Below are 16,646 nucleotides of genomic sequence, written 5' to 3' on the forward strand. Positions count from 1 at the left end.
TGCTAAGGTAGCTAATGGAGGTACAAGTTCATGCCAATGCTTATGAAGCAACTACTTAATTGTTCAGTCTTAAGGGATGCCACACTACATCTATACCTGTTTTGCACAGTATTAAGATACATTTTGGTTAATGGCTTGAAAAATTATCACCATCTGGTATCTATTCAAAACCCTACTGAGATGAAGTTAGAAGTCACGGCAGCTATAATTAAAATATGTAGAAGAATCATTCACCCAAACCGTGAAAATCATGAAGCATACAGTGAGATGCTGCTGTGGCACACCTTATCGAAACAATCCTATCATGAACATCGTCACAGAATACTGAGTCTGGGTCCGCTGTTCTGATTCAGTTCCCTATATATGCCCTTAGTGTGTGAATGGCAAAGTCAAACCCCTCCACTCACCTATATTCAACAGTGACACTTCTCGTCGTAATGGAGACCAGCAAGCTTAACAGAAGGTATGGGAGGATGGGAGGGATCGAGTTAGACATTAAAAGGACATTATTAGATGAAGTGTTATCTTGAGACAACATAATAAAAAAAATGCAAATGCATAATTCCCTAAGGACAAAGTAGCTATAAAGCAATTATGCATAATTCAACCCAGTCTGTAAATTAAGTCACCATTTGCTAATTCAAAAATATGGTAATCTAAGAAAAAACAAAACAAAAACAATAATATAAGACCACAGTGAGATTTATGAGATTCTAAAAAAAAAAATACTACATCATAGGATGAAATGGTATTTAATTTACACATAGGTGAGCAGGCTAAATAGGCTAATCAGATTGCCAACCGCTCTGCATTGCATTACTGCAAATTAAATCAAGTTTTGTTTACATGATAAGTACAGCTGTATAAAGCCTGACATTATTTCTACCTCTTTTGAAACCACGCTGACACAGATCAGCTTAATGAGGTCATGAAATGCAAGCTCAGCTTCTGGCTGTCAGTCAGGACGATGGACAGGATTGCTGCCAAGCTGTCAGTGTCAGTCTCTTATATAACCACTGGAACCTGGTGGCTTTTTTGTAATTATTATTTATTACATTCTGTAAATCTTTTTCCATATGACTTTGGGCAAAGGGACATATGCCATATATAAGATATTAGAGAAGTCACTCTTCTTGATTGTCTAAAAAACATTAAAGACAGAAGGCAGTAAAATACTTTTTACAACAAGATGCAATGCACATATATGATGCTTTGGCATTTTGGTCATTCAAAAGGAAAAAACATCATATAAATGAACAATTAATTTAGAAACAAATATTTTCCTGGCCAGGAGATTAATATAATAAAAATCTGTATGGAAACATGCATGGTCAGTAGTGATGGATGCAGACCAAGATGTTTTATATAAAAAAAAAAAAGATAAATGCTTAATATTCTGCCTGTAAGTACCAGTTCCATGAAATGTGTCAACAAGCAGAGTCTGCTACAAACTCACCTGGAGCAGGGAGAAAACTTGACCAAGGGGATCAATCTCGCTAATAGAATTTGTACTATTGCTTTGCATATGACTATCCGGGGTCAACTTTGTGCCTCAAAGACTAATTAGTCAACTGTACATACCCTGGACTCAAACACTGATGAAACCAGCACACATTACTGTGAGGAGAGGAAGAAATTTCAAGATAATAATTATAATGCAAGTCAGACTTCTGCATGTGTGCAGGCACAATGTTCAAGTGTGCATTCATGCATGGTCAAGGACGGCCTGAATGGCTCAGTGTCTGCAGCAAAGTTTCTTATTCAAATATTCATGTTTAAAAATCTTACTGAAAAAAAAAAAACTCAAGTTGATATCATTTACCATACAAATGTTACAGTAATAATAAACCTATCCATTGTAATACAATGGTTGTTTCTTTACTATTGTAGGCTTATAGACCTACAACAGTGGGCCATCGTTATAATAAACTGAGAAATCCCAGTCACCCAGTCAGGGTCTATAGATAGAGTATAAACACAAATATGCTATGGTGAGAAAGTTTAATTTCTGATTGGACTGCTAGTGTCGCTTTGCAATTTCCCTCTAGATAAATGAAGTTCTATCTTATGTTAAAATCTAGGCTATAACAAGACATCTCAAACATCGCAACAATAACTGCAATGCACCACGAGGAGTAACTAATGATAATAATATCAATATTCTGTTTATGTGTGCCAGCTCACCACTGCAACACCTAAATGGAACAAAACCATCAATTAATCCAGCCATTTTTTGTGTATTCCTTTTTTTGCATTTATATAGCCCAATATTAATTATATTTTGCATTCAGGCAGTAATTTATTATTTTCAATTGAACAATTTTTTTATGTACAAACAACATGGAGTTGAGATCTTTACATTGGATCAATAGGATCAAGTGCATACAAAACAGACAAAAAGAAGAAGAAGAAGAAGAAGAAGAAGAAGAAGAAGAAAAGCCAGGAAACTAGCCAGGTAACTTCCGGACGCCATATTTGTTACGGAACAAGCTCGTGGGCTGCTACGAAGTTAGTTAGCATTATGTGGAGTATTTTTAGTTTTGGTTTTCTATCTATCTATCTATCTATGCACAACTTCATTGTCTGGGGAAGAAGTTATTATTTTAGGTGTAGGCTACAGGATAATTATCCTGTGCTTTGTACGCACAGCATAAAAAATATCACCTTATGGGACTTTAGGGACTCCTACGGATCTTTTTGTCTTGGCCAGCTATAACCCAGAGGCTATGGTGTTACCTCCACTCCGCACTCCGCTGCTCCCATCTGACCGGGTAAGAGACCTCGCGGTCAATCTCCAGCTCTCCAGCTCCATCACCGAGAGCCAGCGCAGGCGTGGTGAGTGGAACCGCAGGCAGGGGGCGGCAACATGGCGGTGACAGCAACACAGACACGGAGACGCGCATTTCAGAGAGCGGCACTCTCACATACACACAGCTTTGTGTACACAGCACAGGTCAGTCAGAGCTCAGTTAACCGGCTGGCACCGGCAACACACCGGACTCTCTCACCGGAACTCTCGAGAGTGGATTTTACTGACAGAGAGTGATTTCTTATTTGCTTTTTGTTGTTGTTTTCCGCGGCTTCGAGAGTGTTCTTCTCTTTCATTTCTTTTTGATGCTCCAGAGCAGTGACTGGATTTATCACAAGGAGAAAGCGTTTAACTAGCTCCTAAAGCCGCCCGGTTCGGGTGGAAATGACAGGCGAGAGACCGGTGACAATGCCGGGCTCGATGTCGCTCTCGGACCGACAACCTCCTCCAGGTCACAGGCAGCACGCGGCTGCAGTCTCCGCTGCCACCGGTGAGACAATGATGATGTCCGGCTCAGGCTCAGTGGTGCTCCCGGCTGGGATTATCAATCCATCGGTTCCAATCCGGAATATCAAGATGAAATTTGCTGTTGTCATCGGACTGATCCAGGTTGGAGAGGTTAGCAACCGGGATATTGTTGAAACGGTGCTGAATTTGGTAAGTAAATGCTTTTCCCACTCGTCTATGACTGGACGTTATTACCTAATCCCTAATCCGAAGTGCTGCTCATTGGCTACAATAACAGACTATAAACATATGGCAAAATGATGCTCGTCAACATCGAGACTGTGCAAATTATTATTAAATTATTTGCAGTCAAGTGCCCCGAGATATGTGAGAGTAAACAGCAGTAAACATTCAGAAGTCACACATGCACACAGATGAGGAAGGTTGAGGGCTGAAGTGATGCTGATGCAAAACCACCTCTCAAGTTTTCAAGTCCTACAAAGTCTCAACTTCCATGTGATTGCTTGTAAATGAGACTCATTGGTGTGGATGATGTCAGTGAAGGAAATGTGCACACCTGCTGGGATTAAAGTGTGTTGTGAGTAGGACTTAATAGCCTGTTGGTGCACACTTTAATATGTTTAAATGCAGTGATGGAGATGAACAGAGGCAGGGGACATCTGCTGCTGCTGTGTGTCTGAGAACCCAGGGGGCCGTGGAACTAAGGGTCCCCACAAGATGCCAGGGATAACTGTTTTCAGGGTGTCTTCTGGGAGCCCAGAATTGCCAGCAACCTGAAGTAGGGTGTTCAAGAACTGGTGGGTGATGGGTGATGATTCAATAGCAGACGAATGTTCTTGCTGTACTCTGGACCTGCTCCTAACTCAAGTGTGAGTATTTGTGGGAATATAACGGTAATCACCCCCAACCCAGATTCAAATTGACCCAAGTAAATTTTTTGTAAAGCTTTGTTTTTTCTCCTCTTAAAAAATGCTTGAGAAGTCCGTTCTTTCAATACATTGCATGGTTATTATCATAGCTGCAGCAAAGTGAGAGGAGAGTGAGAAGTAATGATTGTCAGTATCAGGTGGTCTGGGTTTTAAATGATGGTATGACCAGGGTCAGCACATGAAGGCAGTCTCCCGGTTCAGTTTGGGCCAGTTTGTACTTTTGCCTTGACCATCTGTGGGACTACCACAGCGGAGCTTGTTTGCAAAAGTTGGCCTCTCCTTGTTAGCACACCAGAGATTAATTACGACCTGTTCTGGCACAACAGAAATCCACTTTATGGAGCAAGACAAATTGTAGCCCTTGGCATGTTCAGACATGAGAGTTGTACTGCAGTATCTGTAGTCTCTGACACCTTGCCCCTCACACTTTGCAGTGCTGTTTTCTCAGGAAATGTGCGCAAGGAATAACACACTGTAGTCTACACCTATTGTCTAGACAGTGCACCATCTTGTTTATCAACTTTAATAGACTCTCCATTTTGCTTTTTTCTGTTGAACCATTGAACGCAGAGTATTGATGTCACAGCTGCTCTTTCCTCCTCTGTGCATTTTTGTGTTTCAAAGTACAGTAATTTGTCCACGCTCTTACATGGAACATATGGCAGCGTGCACTTTATCCAAGCATTTGTTAGTCACATACAGGTCCCAAACTTTTGCATGACAGATTTAATTAGGTCATTAGTGCTTTCTGTTGTTAGCTTTATATTAAGATATCGAGGGATTTGATTCTACTTGATTAGTGTGCCAACAGAAATACAACCTCCACCCAAATTATGTGCATACAAATGAAGCACATATAATGCAGCAATCCTGGGACCAGATGACACAGTAATTGTTATTATATCTGCCTCTTCATCCAAATTACATCACAAAATGTGCATGAATAATGCTAGCCAGGGAAGAGGGTGCAAACCACCCTCCTGTCTGTAAGATGCCAGAATTTCAGTGCTTATAAGTTCAGGTTATTTTTGAAGTGTAGAGAGGGTCTGAAAATCCAGAAGGATCCGTAACTGTATCTCATGGGGTCCAATTTGTGGAGTAATGAAAAAATAATGTTTTCCTCTTCTCTGAGGAGCATCTTTGGAAAACTTGTAGTTGTGTAGTTGTAGTAGCGGAGGTAGTAGCTCAGTCTGTGGGGACTTGAACTGGCAACCCTCCGGTTGCCAGTTCAAGTCCCCACACTTGCTAAATATGGAGTGTGGAGAGGTGCAAGTTCACCGCTTGGGCACTGCCGAGGTGTCCTTGAGCAAGGCATTGAACCCCAAAACTGCCATAGGTGCTGTACTATGACTGACCCTGTGCTATCCCCTTAATTGAATATGAGTGATGTGTAAAAAATGAAAAAAAAAGAGGGCTACATGGACAGTAGTTCAACTACTGGACTGCCATATACAGAAAACATTATAAAGTTCCTTAGATGTTCAGGCTGGGATTTATCATGAAAAAGTGCCTTATTCTGTTTTTTTATGTTATTATTTAGCTGCAGTTTTTGCTAACCTAGCATGATGGGAAATTTGACAGTAAAATAGATCTGATATTACTGTTCCTTTACCAGAATGAGAGCCTACATAGAAACCTGCCTTTGATATAAGGGGTTGGACATCAAGTGTGTCATTTAATTTATGAAATGGCACCTCCTATCAGAAAGGTAAATCTTAATTGAATAAGACACAAAACGCCGTCAGAAGATAAAGCACCTCTTGAAGTAGTTTTTTTTTTTCTAAGTCTAATCAGAATGACAGAACTAATTCATTCACTGCGTTATTCCTGTTCAGGGTCATGGGGATCTGGAGCCTTTCCAAACATATTACAAGCAGAATTCAAAATACTGTTGACAGTTTGTCAGTTTATCTCTCAGTTGACGTAGATAAACTGACAAAACATATTTAGTAAATTATAATATCATCAGAATAATGTGCTCTCTTAATTAAAATGGTCCACAAAGTAGTCAGCAGCAGCAGACTGGTAGAAATAGTAGCCTACAGCCTGTATGTATGTATGTATATATGTATGTGTGTATCTATATCTCTATCTATCTATATGTATATCTGTCATTGTTTATATCCATAATTTGATGTCACTGAACCAAATTCTTGGCCCTAACATGTGCACCACTATGGCGATAAAGTTGTTTTTTTCAGTCCTATCACCAGCCGTTGTTTTCAGCAGCACGTACTGTAAGGCTAAGGCTGCTCACAAACTCTGACCACATAGGTCATACACCTAAACAAATTTGGTATAAGAAAGACTACACTGCTTGTTGTCTTCTTTTAAAGATTATTTTTTTATGGGCTTTTTGCCTTTAATGGACAGGATAGTGTGTGAAAGGCTGGAATTGAACCCGTGGCCGCTACAACGAGGCAGGTGCCTCTGTACATGGGGCGCCTGCACTATCCACTACGCTACTGACGCCCCTGTTTGTTGTCTTCTAACCATGAAGTTGGACACAAAGTGGATTTCTTTCATACTCAGATGTGCAATTTATAGCAGTCACCCTCCTTTGCAGCTTGTCAGCTGATTCAGTTCTTTCTCTGAGATGAGAAAACAGGAGTGGGTATTTCTAATTTACTAATTGTCACTTGGTATGAATCATTCAATGAACTTCTCAAACAAAAGAGAAAGTTGCATAACTCAACAGCCTGCATCTTCATGATCAAAGTCAAGTATGATCTGATGGATAATGGAATGAGGTGTGAAAAGAAGGTAGCGTGACCTGTGAAATTAGGCAAAAAGCTTTCACAGCACATCTTCATCTTGATCCTGATGTGTGGGAGTAACAGCTCTCATGTGCTCTCAGCACCTGCTTGATGTTAATGCAAAAGCATGAAACACTGTAGGTATCCTTGACTATCGTGTCAGCTCTGAGTTATCACCATACCTATTTTGGCTCCCTTATGGTGATTCACTACCCAGATTCTGTTATTTAGATATCAAACACACTGTAGACTGTTGAACATGTGTGTAAAAGGTGGGGGATTCCTTCTTAATAAAGAACAGGGGCTGTGGTCAGCTAGAGATGCGTGGGTTCTACAACGTGTTCATTGTGAAAAAAAGTAGCAAAACAGCCCGAAACGTCACTCGTGCAACATAATCCACTTACCCACTATCAATTTATATGCTTAAGTTCCTCATGTTTATATTTTACCAAATATGTCAACATATGGCAAAATGCAGTTTCTGTTTGTGGCTCCTGCTGTTTGCTGATTATGTTTGTAGCTTGCAACAACATTTGCTTATGCTTGTCTCAAGGGATTGTGGGAGAAAAGCTATAAACAGGTACAGTGTGCAGTGTTTGACAGATTTTGATGGAAAAAATGACTTTGGATACTACAGAGTGTTTAAAAATTGGGGAAACAAGATCATGCTGCAGTAGTGGATTGATAAGATTCATGTACAGAGATATGTAGATATGAAGTCAGGCTAACCAAAATTACTAGTGTCCATGAAGAACAAAACTGCCAACTAGGGATGATATACGATTTTATCGCAGATTGTGATTTTAAAAAAGCCCTCACAATAAGTTGACTATGTTGAATTTCCATCATCAGGATAATTGACAATATCTTGTGTCCAGCAGCACCCAGAGAAACTGCTTGGTAACCAACAATAGGAAAATAGGCTGTATATGCACCAACTTCAAAAAATGCAAAAGATCTTAATCAAGCAGTCACATAATTCCTATTGAAAGATATGATGCCATTTCAGATAGTTGAAAAGCTTGGCTTTTTAGCTTGGTTGTGTCATTTTCACTTAACTAATTGTAAGGTAAAGTGATACCACTATGTGCCATTAGTGCCACTGTAAGAGTTTTGAGCCTATTTCGAATAAATCACAAGTATTTTGGCTGGGATGATTATGACATGAAATGTTCATATCATCCAATGCCTACTGCCAACATGGTCTCTCAAGCATTCGGGGGTGAATGACGGATACTAAAATATTTTTGGTGGATTATCACTTTAATGACATGCTTCTCCTAGCAGGCCAAAGCTCTCTCTTTAACAGTTGCCAAACATACAGTTTTACCAAAAATATTTCCAGAAAATACTCCACTGACAGAGCACATAGATAGTAGATTACTCTTGCTGTTACAGTTTTCCCTTCCCATCAGTGTCTGTGATTTATAGTTAATTCTGTTACTTGATCAGTCGTCACTCTATGGAGACCTACTTATTGCTTACTTGATAAGACTTTGAATTGCTTGCTTAGATATAAAGTACACCAGCATGTTGAGATACCTTCAATGAGAAATTGACAGATTTTCAGTGTTTTATATGCCCTTACAGCTTTGTTGGATATATAATGATCACTAATAGCTGCCAAATCAATTATTTCCATTAGCTTAATGACATTACACATGCTATTACAATTATCCTTATGTCAGGCACAATGATGCACATTGGACTGTTATTAGAAATCACTGATCCTTGCTGTTTCTGATTAAACATGGTTTTCAGAGTAATTTTACTGAATCGGGACCAAATAAAGGAGGGAAAAGCTCTGAGGTGAAACACATTTTTCATATGAGACCTAATGTTGTATCAAAAGCCTTTTGTATAAAGGTGATGTGACTGGAGAGTGGGCATACGTACATGAACCATGTGCCCGCTCCACAGACTTGGTGTCAGTGGTGGTTATTTGCTTTAATCAGAAGCAACTTTTTGTTGAGTGAATAAAGCACTGCATTTATGTACCACACAAGAGTCGCAGAAATTTGGTTGAGGAGGATGGTGGGCATACAAAGTGCAGCACTTTGACACCAGAGACCGGGTTCCCATTGTGAGTCCTGTCTGTGGTGAGGTAGGCAACAAAAGCACTTCAGGAGGGAAAGATCATGATTTCAGCTGAATGTTAATGAACACAAGTTTTAAGTCACTGCACACTTTTTCTTTATTAAACCAAGACCATCTTTCCTGTACCAAGTGCTGCCAGTAACTAAACATATTCATAAACAAGTTTCAATAATGCTGCTGATGCAAAAAGGCAGACATTGAGCTGGATTTAGGGCTCTGAATTGTTAATCGGTATGTATGTGAGAGTGAGTAACTCACTGTCTGTCTGAGTTACCCCCGGCGATGGACTAGGAGGGGGCATTTGGGTGCAATGCTGGCCCATCTCCTCTCCCCTATTACGCATCCTTCAACCTCCTACAATTAATTTTCAAGAAGAGAAAACAAGGCCAACTAGAACAGTGTGCTCAGTAGAATGCAGATCTCTGCCAGGCGACCACCCGAGCTGATTGCGGCACAGCAAGTCCCAATAGGTTATAAAAAAACACACCTAGTCCATTTTGATTGAGATGCAGCTCATTGCACAGAACAGATAGGTTTTTCTCGCTAACAGGGACTGGATGCAAAGTATACTGCAGATAGCCTACAATATAATTATGAGGATGAATGCATTTTTAATAACAAAAACACAGCCACAAATCTTTGATCCATGTCATTCATACCTGGACTTTTAACAGTATTAACCTGGTCTGTAGGCTACAGCACAACAAAGTAGGAGATAAAAATAAAAAACACAACTAAAATAGACAGAAAAGAAACCATTAAACTACACAGCCTGCATACTCACTAATGGTAGAAACACGAAGGAAGGAAAAATGATCAAATCAACCAAATCTGCAAGTCAAATCGGGCAGGCAAAATGCTCGGCTTCTGAATCGTCCCTTTTGGCTCCCTTACAGTTAAGATGGCAATGAAGATAGCAAAACCTGGTAACATATTCATCTTGTATCGTGCCTTACTTTAGTGGATCATAACATATCGGGGTATGGAATTGAGCTGCAGATGCTCTGGTTCAAAATAATGAGATGTGAGTTTCTGGGCCACAACAAAGACCAAAATGTGGCCCATGATTTCTGGAACTTGCAGCTCCTACCAGCTGGTTAAGAATAGTGGGGAATTAGCTGTTAATGACGGTATAAAACAGTCAGTAAAACAGGTTTTTCATCTATTGTGAATCCCTTCAACCATGAGAGGTCTTTGAGCATACAGACATTAATGTGCACACAAAATATAAGGCTGACTGATCAAGTAGTTTGTGAGATTAGCTGCAGACAGACAGATACAAACACACACGCACACATTCACACAACCAAACACACGATCCCCTCCAGGCTTACATCTGGTGGAGATAATTAACCATTAGCATCCACTGCAATGTGTAAAAAAAAAAAAAAAAAACGGAGATATTAATAAAATAGCTCAGGTGAACATCAGTGTTGCACATCACCAAATGGTGTTTCACCGTCAACATAAACAGGCCAATTAAAGAAGAATTGAACATATTTTTCCCACATGAACCTGAACTTTTTGGGAATTAAAGGTGCTAAGACTCCCAGATACTAGTTTCGTGCCACCACCCCTTATTAAAGCTAATGAAAGGGGAATGTCATTAATCTTTCATATAGACAGACTGAAATGAAATCTGTAATTGAGATAATGTGTTATAAAACAGTTTGTGGAGTCGTGCCTTCAAGGTTGTTGTAATTTCACAGGAATTAAGTGGAGTAACAAAAGGAAGCTTGAACTCTACCATTTTACTTCGAGACATTATGGGACTTGTATCTTTGGAGTGGTTATATCAGTGTAGCAGTGTCTCTCCTAGACATGTTTTTTTAAAATTTGTGAATGGAGATTTGTGCAGTTGAACCATGCAGGGGATGTGCATTTCCTATGATTAAAAAGCATACATCATGTTTTACACTAGGCATCTGACAAAGTGAGGAATAGCTCTGTTATAGACATTTTTGCCAGTTGGGATAGGGTAACATTTAGGTTGTTTGTTAGTCATATTACATATTTATTTTAGTTTTTAGGAGATGCTAAAGATGGTAGCATTTTAGATTTTGCAGGTACAGAATAAACAAGCTGAGAAGAGCATGTTACAATAGTCCAATCTAGATGACATGATTGCATTCATTAGAATTTCTGCATCTGACTCTAGAAATGGGCCAACATGGACAATGTGATGGAGGTAGAACAAAGCTGCGTTAGTGATGGTGTTGTTGTGATGTGTTTCTCAAATCTGAATCAAAGGTGACAGCTGGGTTTTTAGCTGTTGAATTTGGAATAATAATATCACTATCCAGGCTGAGATTGGGGCAAATTTGATAAATAATAAAGGGCATTTTCTGCTTGGATTTTTGTGTCCATTTCTGGAAAACAGATATGACAACCAGTATTTGCAGAGAAATAGATGATCTCTTTCTGCACTGACAGTAGAGCAGAATACAGTGCAGGCACAAAATGTGTTTAGACTATAGGGATTTTCCGCATTTGGGTAAACTGCTCTCTTCCTGTTGCTATTGCCACAACTATTATTGTTGGTCTCTGCCAACACATACTGCATGTCATGTTGCCTGCTTCCCTCCAAATAACGTTGTTTACAGCTACTCAAAAAGTTGCTTTAAGTTCTCCACTAATTGGCACCAGTCCTCTCTGAGAAATTTAATTCACTCAATCTTGTGATTACAATAGGCTTGATTAAAATTATAGATCTGCTTTCACACCTGTCAGAAGCAACCCATGATAAAGCAAATAAATCAGGCAGCATGCTTCAAAATACTGTATTTACTTTGTTCTGCTTGGTTACAAAACATGATTAGATTTTACTTCAGTATGTTTTTATAGAGATGCTATCTGCTGCTTTCTCTGGAAGTTGTTGAAAGTCTGTCTGGAAAACATGGGAAGCTTCTAAATATACAATACAGGATCAAGAGAAGACAGTATACTACTAACGAAGTATATTACAACATATCACAACATAGTAGTAAATCACCTTTCTGACCTCAGGGCTCAACTTCTTCATACTTGTGCACTGGTCCAATCCCTTACTAAAATCTCCTAACTGAGCTGTGCAGTATTGATACAAACTCACTCAATATTCAAAGATTTGTCATGGATTTGGTGTCATTCTTGTGAAGAAGAAAAAAAGCACCTTTCTCCATCCAAAAACCAAAGTAAGTCATCAAGATTCTTTATATAACTAATATGGATGGTCTCAGTGGTTAAGCCCCATCTGAGCTTTTAAAGCTCATCAGGTGTGGCCTCTTAGATCATCCTGCTTAACACTGCCATCTGTCACCCCAAGGTCTACATTAAAAAGCAAAGGTGATGTGCCTTAGCTGTCGGGGTGCCCATTCTATAGAAAAGCCTTCTCTGTCCTTTGTTGAGTATATTACTATAAATGATTTATTGAAATATATTTATTGAAGTGTATGTTGTAGGGCTGTACCTGACTCAGAGTTATGCCAGTCGACCTGGATTTGGCTGCTCAATATGAACATTCGACTATTCATTCCCTTTTGTCCATATAGAGTTTGAAAGTTAAACAGGGTTCAGCGGGACATTCAGGGTGACATTCACGTAATATAGTAAGCAAGCTAAGCTAGCCCTCTGAGCTGTTGCCTGCTAATGCATGGTAGTTAGGTCTGTGGTAAAAATCTCTGATGTCTGCGTGTTTGATGTTCTCTTCATCTCTGTTATCTGTTGTTTTTATCCAGAGATTTTAACAGGTAAAATCCATCAGGGAACTTTGACATTGTGTCTGCTGTTTATAAAACGTGGACTTTAAATCTGGTAGAAATAGATAAGTTCAGGAACCCTTTTTATATCATTCACAAATACATGTTTTCGTTTAGATGATGGCTTAAGGGAAGACTTCCCTACTCCTGCTGTGTGAAGGTTGTCTTTGTTTTCAGAAGCCATCTAAATTCATGCTGTACCACATTGAAAGAGTATGCCAAGCGGCAATTAAGCAGAGATGTTTTGTCATTGCAGCAATTGAAAACAGTGTTTACTGGGTAAAGCAAAACATGTTGTCGCATTAGGCATTAATTGAAAACAGAATCAAAGCCTCCCTAAATTAATAAACTTTTTTATTCACAGTGTCGAATGAAAATTGGTTAAACCATTACAGGGCGAAACCCTTGCTGTCAAGGGACAATCAGTATATCTGGAAATGCATAATAGATGAAAGAGTTGTGTGTGGTCTGTGCTGCTTTCAGTTATGGCTGGCCTTCAGTGCAAGCATCTCTCTGCTGTTGTTGACTCAGTGTCACAGTTTGATCAATCTTGGATCGATATCACCTCCAGGCACTGGTACAGTTTTACCAATGTCACAATTTTTTCCCCCCACAATTGTTTTCCGTGTCACTCTTGAATCATTACCTATTGGATCTTTTCCTTTTTTGTTCTTTACTGCAGAGCATCCCTGCATGCATGTATGGCATCTCCATTGGATATTCTGTATGATTGAGTTTCACTTTATTATCTTTAAGGGCATGTTCTAGGGATGTCCCGATCGCATTTTTTTTTTTTTTTTTTTTTTGCATCTGATCCGATACTGAGTCCTTTATTTTGAAACCAAGTCCGATACCGAGTCCGATCCGACACTTTGGAAAGCATTAAGAAAGAAAAAAAAAGAATGCATCCAAGTTGTCCCATAATGTTTGTTTTTTATTTAAATAGTATCCAAAAAGCTTATCGGTAGTTCAGCAGTACAAAATGTAAACAAATTCAATATCTTCTTCTTGTCTTCAACAAACAAAATAGGCATATATCTTTATACATTGGAAAGCGGAGGCAACAATGAACAACATAGATGAAAAACCTGGCCATTTTTGTTGTTTTGATTCCTTGGATCTTTTATTACTGACTCCGATTTTGTAAAAATAACGTGATCGGAGCCGATTCATCCCTAGCAGGTTCCAAAGGTTTTGCCAAAAAAACAAACAAAAAAAACCAGCAATGACAAATTCCACTGACATTTGGATCTGGTTCTGGATTGGTAAGACATCGCACCAAGCATTTGTAAAAGAAGTTTTCTTAGTTATTGATCTGAAACTTGAGCTTTATTTTATTCCCCTAGGTCTACTTGTCTTGTTGAAATGTCCTTGAGCATGAATCTCCTCTACCGGTCCGTTGATGCTCTTCTGTAGCTGTGTGCGCTCAGAGCTCTGTTGTGTGGGTCAAAGAAAAATGGTTTACCTACATGGCTCGATTAAGTATCTCAAAATTGCTGTTAATGCACCTGAGATAAGACCCAATATGTTACATGCTTTTTATATGGGAATTAACTCCTCAACATTCATTGGGAATAGCAGTGTTCACCTTTGTGAACTCTTTACTCAGCCTTTAATATTTTCCAGTTTAAATCACATGCGTGGTAGGGATCTACAGTATGCAAAAATTGTACTTCCTCAGTGAAGTTTATTCTCTCCTAAGCCATCCAATTTCTGCCAAGAGCAGTTTTCTCTGATCTACTCCACGATAATCTCCTTAGGATTTGAGGGAAAATTGAAATTCTGATTCTGTGCAAATTTGTTTGTTTAAAAGTAATGTACCTGAGCTGCTGATTGATGCAGGGAGCATGCTGATGTGCATTTTCTTGTCCTCATCCAAGGACAAAGTGAAAGACTGCATTTTTAAAACATTTTCTGTATGCTGCCATGTCTACAAATGTTTTTTTCCAGCTTCTTTGTCTCTCGAAAATACAGTTGCATTCTTATATTTCTAACTTTTTTTTAATGAGGGACATGCAGGTTCTTTAAAACTTTCTGAATCCATCTTATTTTTATTTTTTTTGTATCAATTTGGTTGTTTTTTTTCATGCAGTGTTTATAGAGAAACAGCAATATATTTTTTTGGTGGAGGTATTTACTCTCTTATTTACTACTCCTGATACTTATTGGGCTGCTGCTGTACTCCTAGTTGGGGAATTAAAACAAGTCTACATTGAATTTTATTATCTTTCCATTGTTTACTTTTTGTAATGCTGCCCAGATAGAAATTTATGGATCTAGTTCTTTAAGTCAGTTTTCTCCAGATAACATTAGCAAAATGGAAATGCTGTTGGGTATAGACCCTTTGTGGTTTCACTGATAACCAACAGCCAGTGCCTTAAGCAAATGCTAAAGAGATTGGTCAAATGACTGCACAAAGGCCCTGGATGAATTTTCTCTCTGTTCTCCCCTCGGCCTTACTCTTCTATTGCTACGCTCACCCCTCTTACTCGCTCATGCAGTGTTACCCCGGAGAGATGCTGATGGTATATTATTTGGCTGCTGCCTACATTTGTGTCAGGGTGCATTCTGGGATGCATCTCCCAGCTCAGTGGGGTAGTGTTTACCAGGAGCACAACTGACGCCTGGTTGTAGGGACTCTGTAGCAGTGGACCTTTTTTTTTTATATACAGATGTGTTGCTTGCTACAGTGTGATGTGGAAAAGTGTGCAAAATTCTTTTGAGAAAGGTGAGAATGAAACAGTGTGAGATAGCTGAAAGCTTGATGCATTCCTCCAAATACTATTTTCTTCTCTATTGTTTGCTGTTTACAAACAGTGTGGTTACACCCTCCTGTACATACATGCATGCACACTAGCCTGAGCTGAAGGTTGTTTGTGTTTGTGTCCTCACTCAGTTTAGATTTGTGCGCTCATAAAAAACACATTGAGGCCAGCAGTGTATATAAACAGAATTTTACTGCATCTTTCTGTGGAAATATCTATGTAATAAGTTATTCATGTATTTGACCATCTATTTAACAAGACAGAGTCCCATTTAGATTTTGAATCTAATTGTGTTCCTGCTGAGCTTCTTGCAAGTATTTTTAAAAGCATGTCACTCTGTTTCTATCAAAGGATGTCTGACTGTGGTTTTGCTGTGATGATATTTCTCTGTTACATTGAGATGACATTCTGTTGATGCTTGATCTAATTTGGCAGCACTCTTCCTCCACCAACCTCTGAAGGACATATTGCAAATGTATTCAAACCAATATATGTACACTGGACTTTGGGCTAGCATTGCTTTACATACACATAAATATGAAATCTTCTTTCACTCATTGAACATATTTTTGAATGGCATTTGTAACATTACACCTTACATGCCAAAGCCGCTCACAGAACTCCCTTAGAGTAGCACCACATATAACACATTGTTAGCATTACTTAGTAGTGGTCAGTTACTGAGCTGTTGTTAACCAGACCTGTTTACATCCAGGGACAAGTGTGTTGGATCATCACCAGCAGCAGCAGCAGCAGCAGCAACAATGTGAATACTCAGGCTTACTCCCAGGTGGAGCTGGTTTTGGCAGTCAACCAAATCCCAGCCTGGGTGTTAATGTGTTGTCTCCCCCCAAAGGAACAAGGCCCCCGTGCACACATGCTCATTTCTATGGAGATGAGCTGCATCTCTGATCAGGCAAACGTGCAAAGTCATATTGCTCGCTGCAGCAGGATGACAGCTAGTTACTGTAGCAAAGTGTTGTCATCACAGTGCAGATGCAGCAAAAGCAAAGACTACACGATAACTGGATATTGCAAATAAGACCTGTAGCCGTGTTTCTGGTGATCGTGATGTGATACAGTCA

At 39.3% G+C, this 16,646-nt stretch overlaps 1 protein-coding gene across 4 annotated transcripts in view; it reads left to right on the plus strand.

Moving 5' to 3' along the window:
* The first annotated feature begins 2,711 nt into the window (after positions 1-2,711).
* Positions 2,712-16,646, plus strand: part of nbeab (neurobeachin b) — a 235,287-nt gene continuing 221,352 nt past the window's right edge. For all 4 annotated transcript variants that reach the window (XM_049575634.1, XM_049575636.1, XM_049575637.1 and 1 more), the window contains exon 1: positions 2,712-3,466. In XM_049575634.1, the coding sequence (XP_049431591.1) occupies positions 3,194-3,466 (273 nt within the window). In that variant the 5' untranslated portion in view covers positions 2,712-3,193. The remainder of the gene's footprint in view (positions 3,467-16,646) is intronic.

Source organism: Epinephelus fuscoguttatus, linkage group LG5 (genome assembly GCF_011397635.1).
Source record: "Epinephelus fuscoguttatus linkage group LG5, E.fuscoguttatus.final_Chr_v1".
Classification (NCBI taxonomy): domain Eukaryota; kingdom Metazoa; phylum Chordata; class Actinopteri; order Perciformes; family Serranidae; genus Epinephelus; species Epinephelus fuscoguttatus.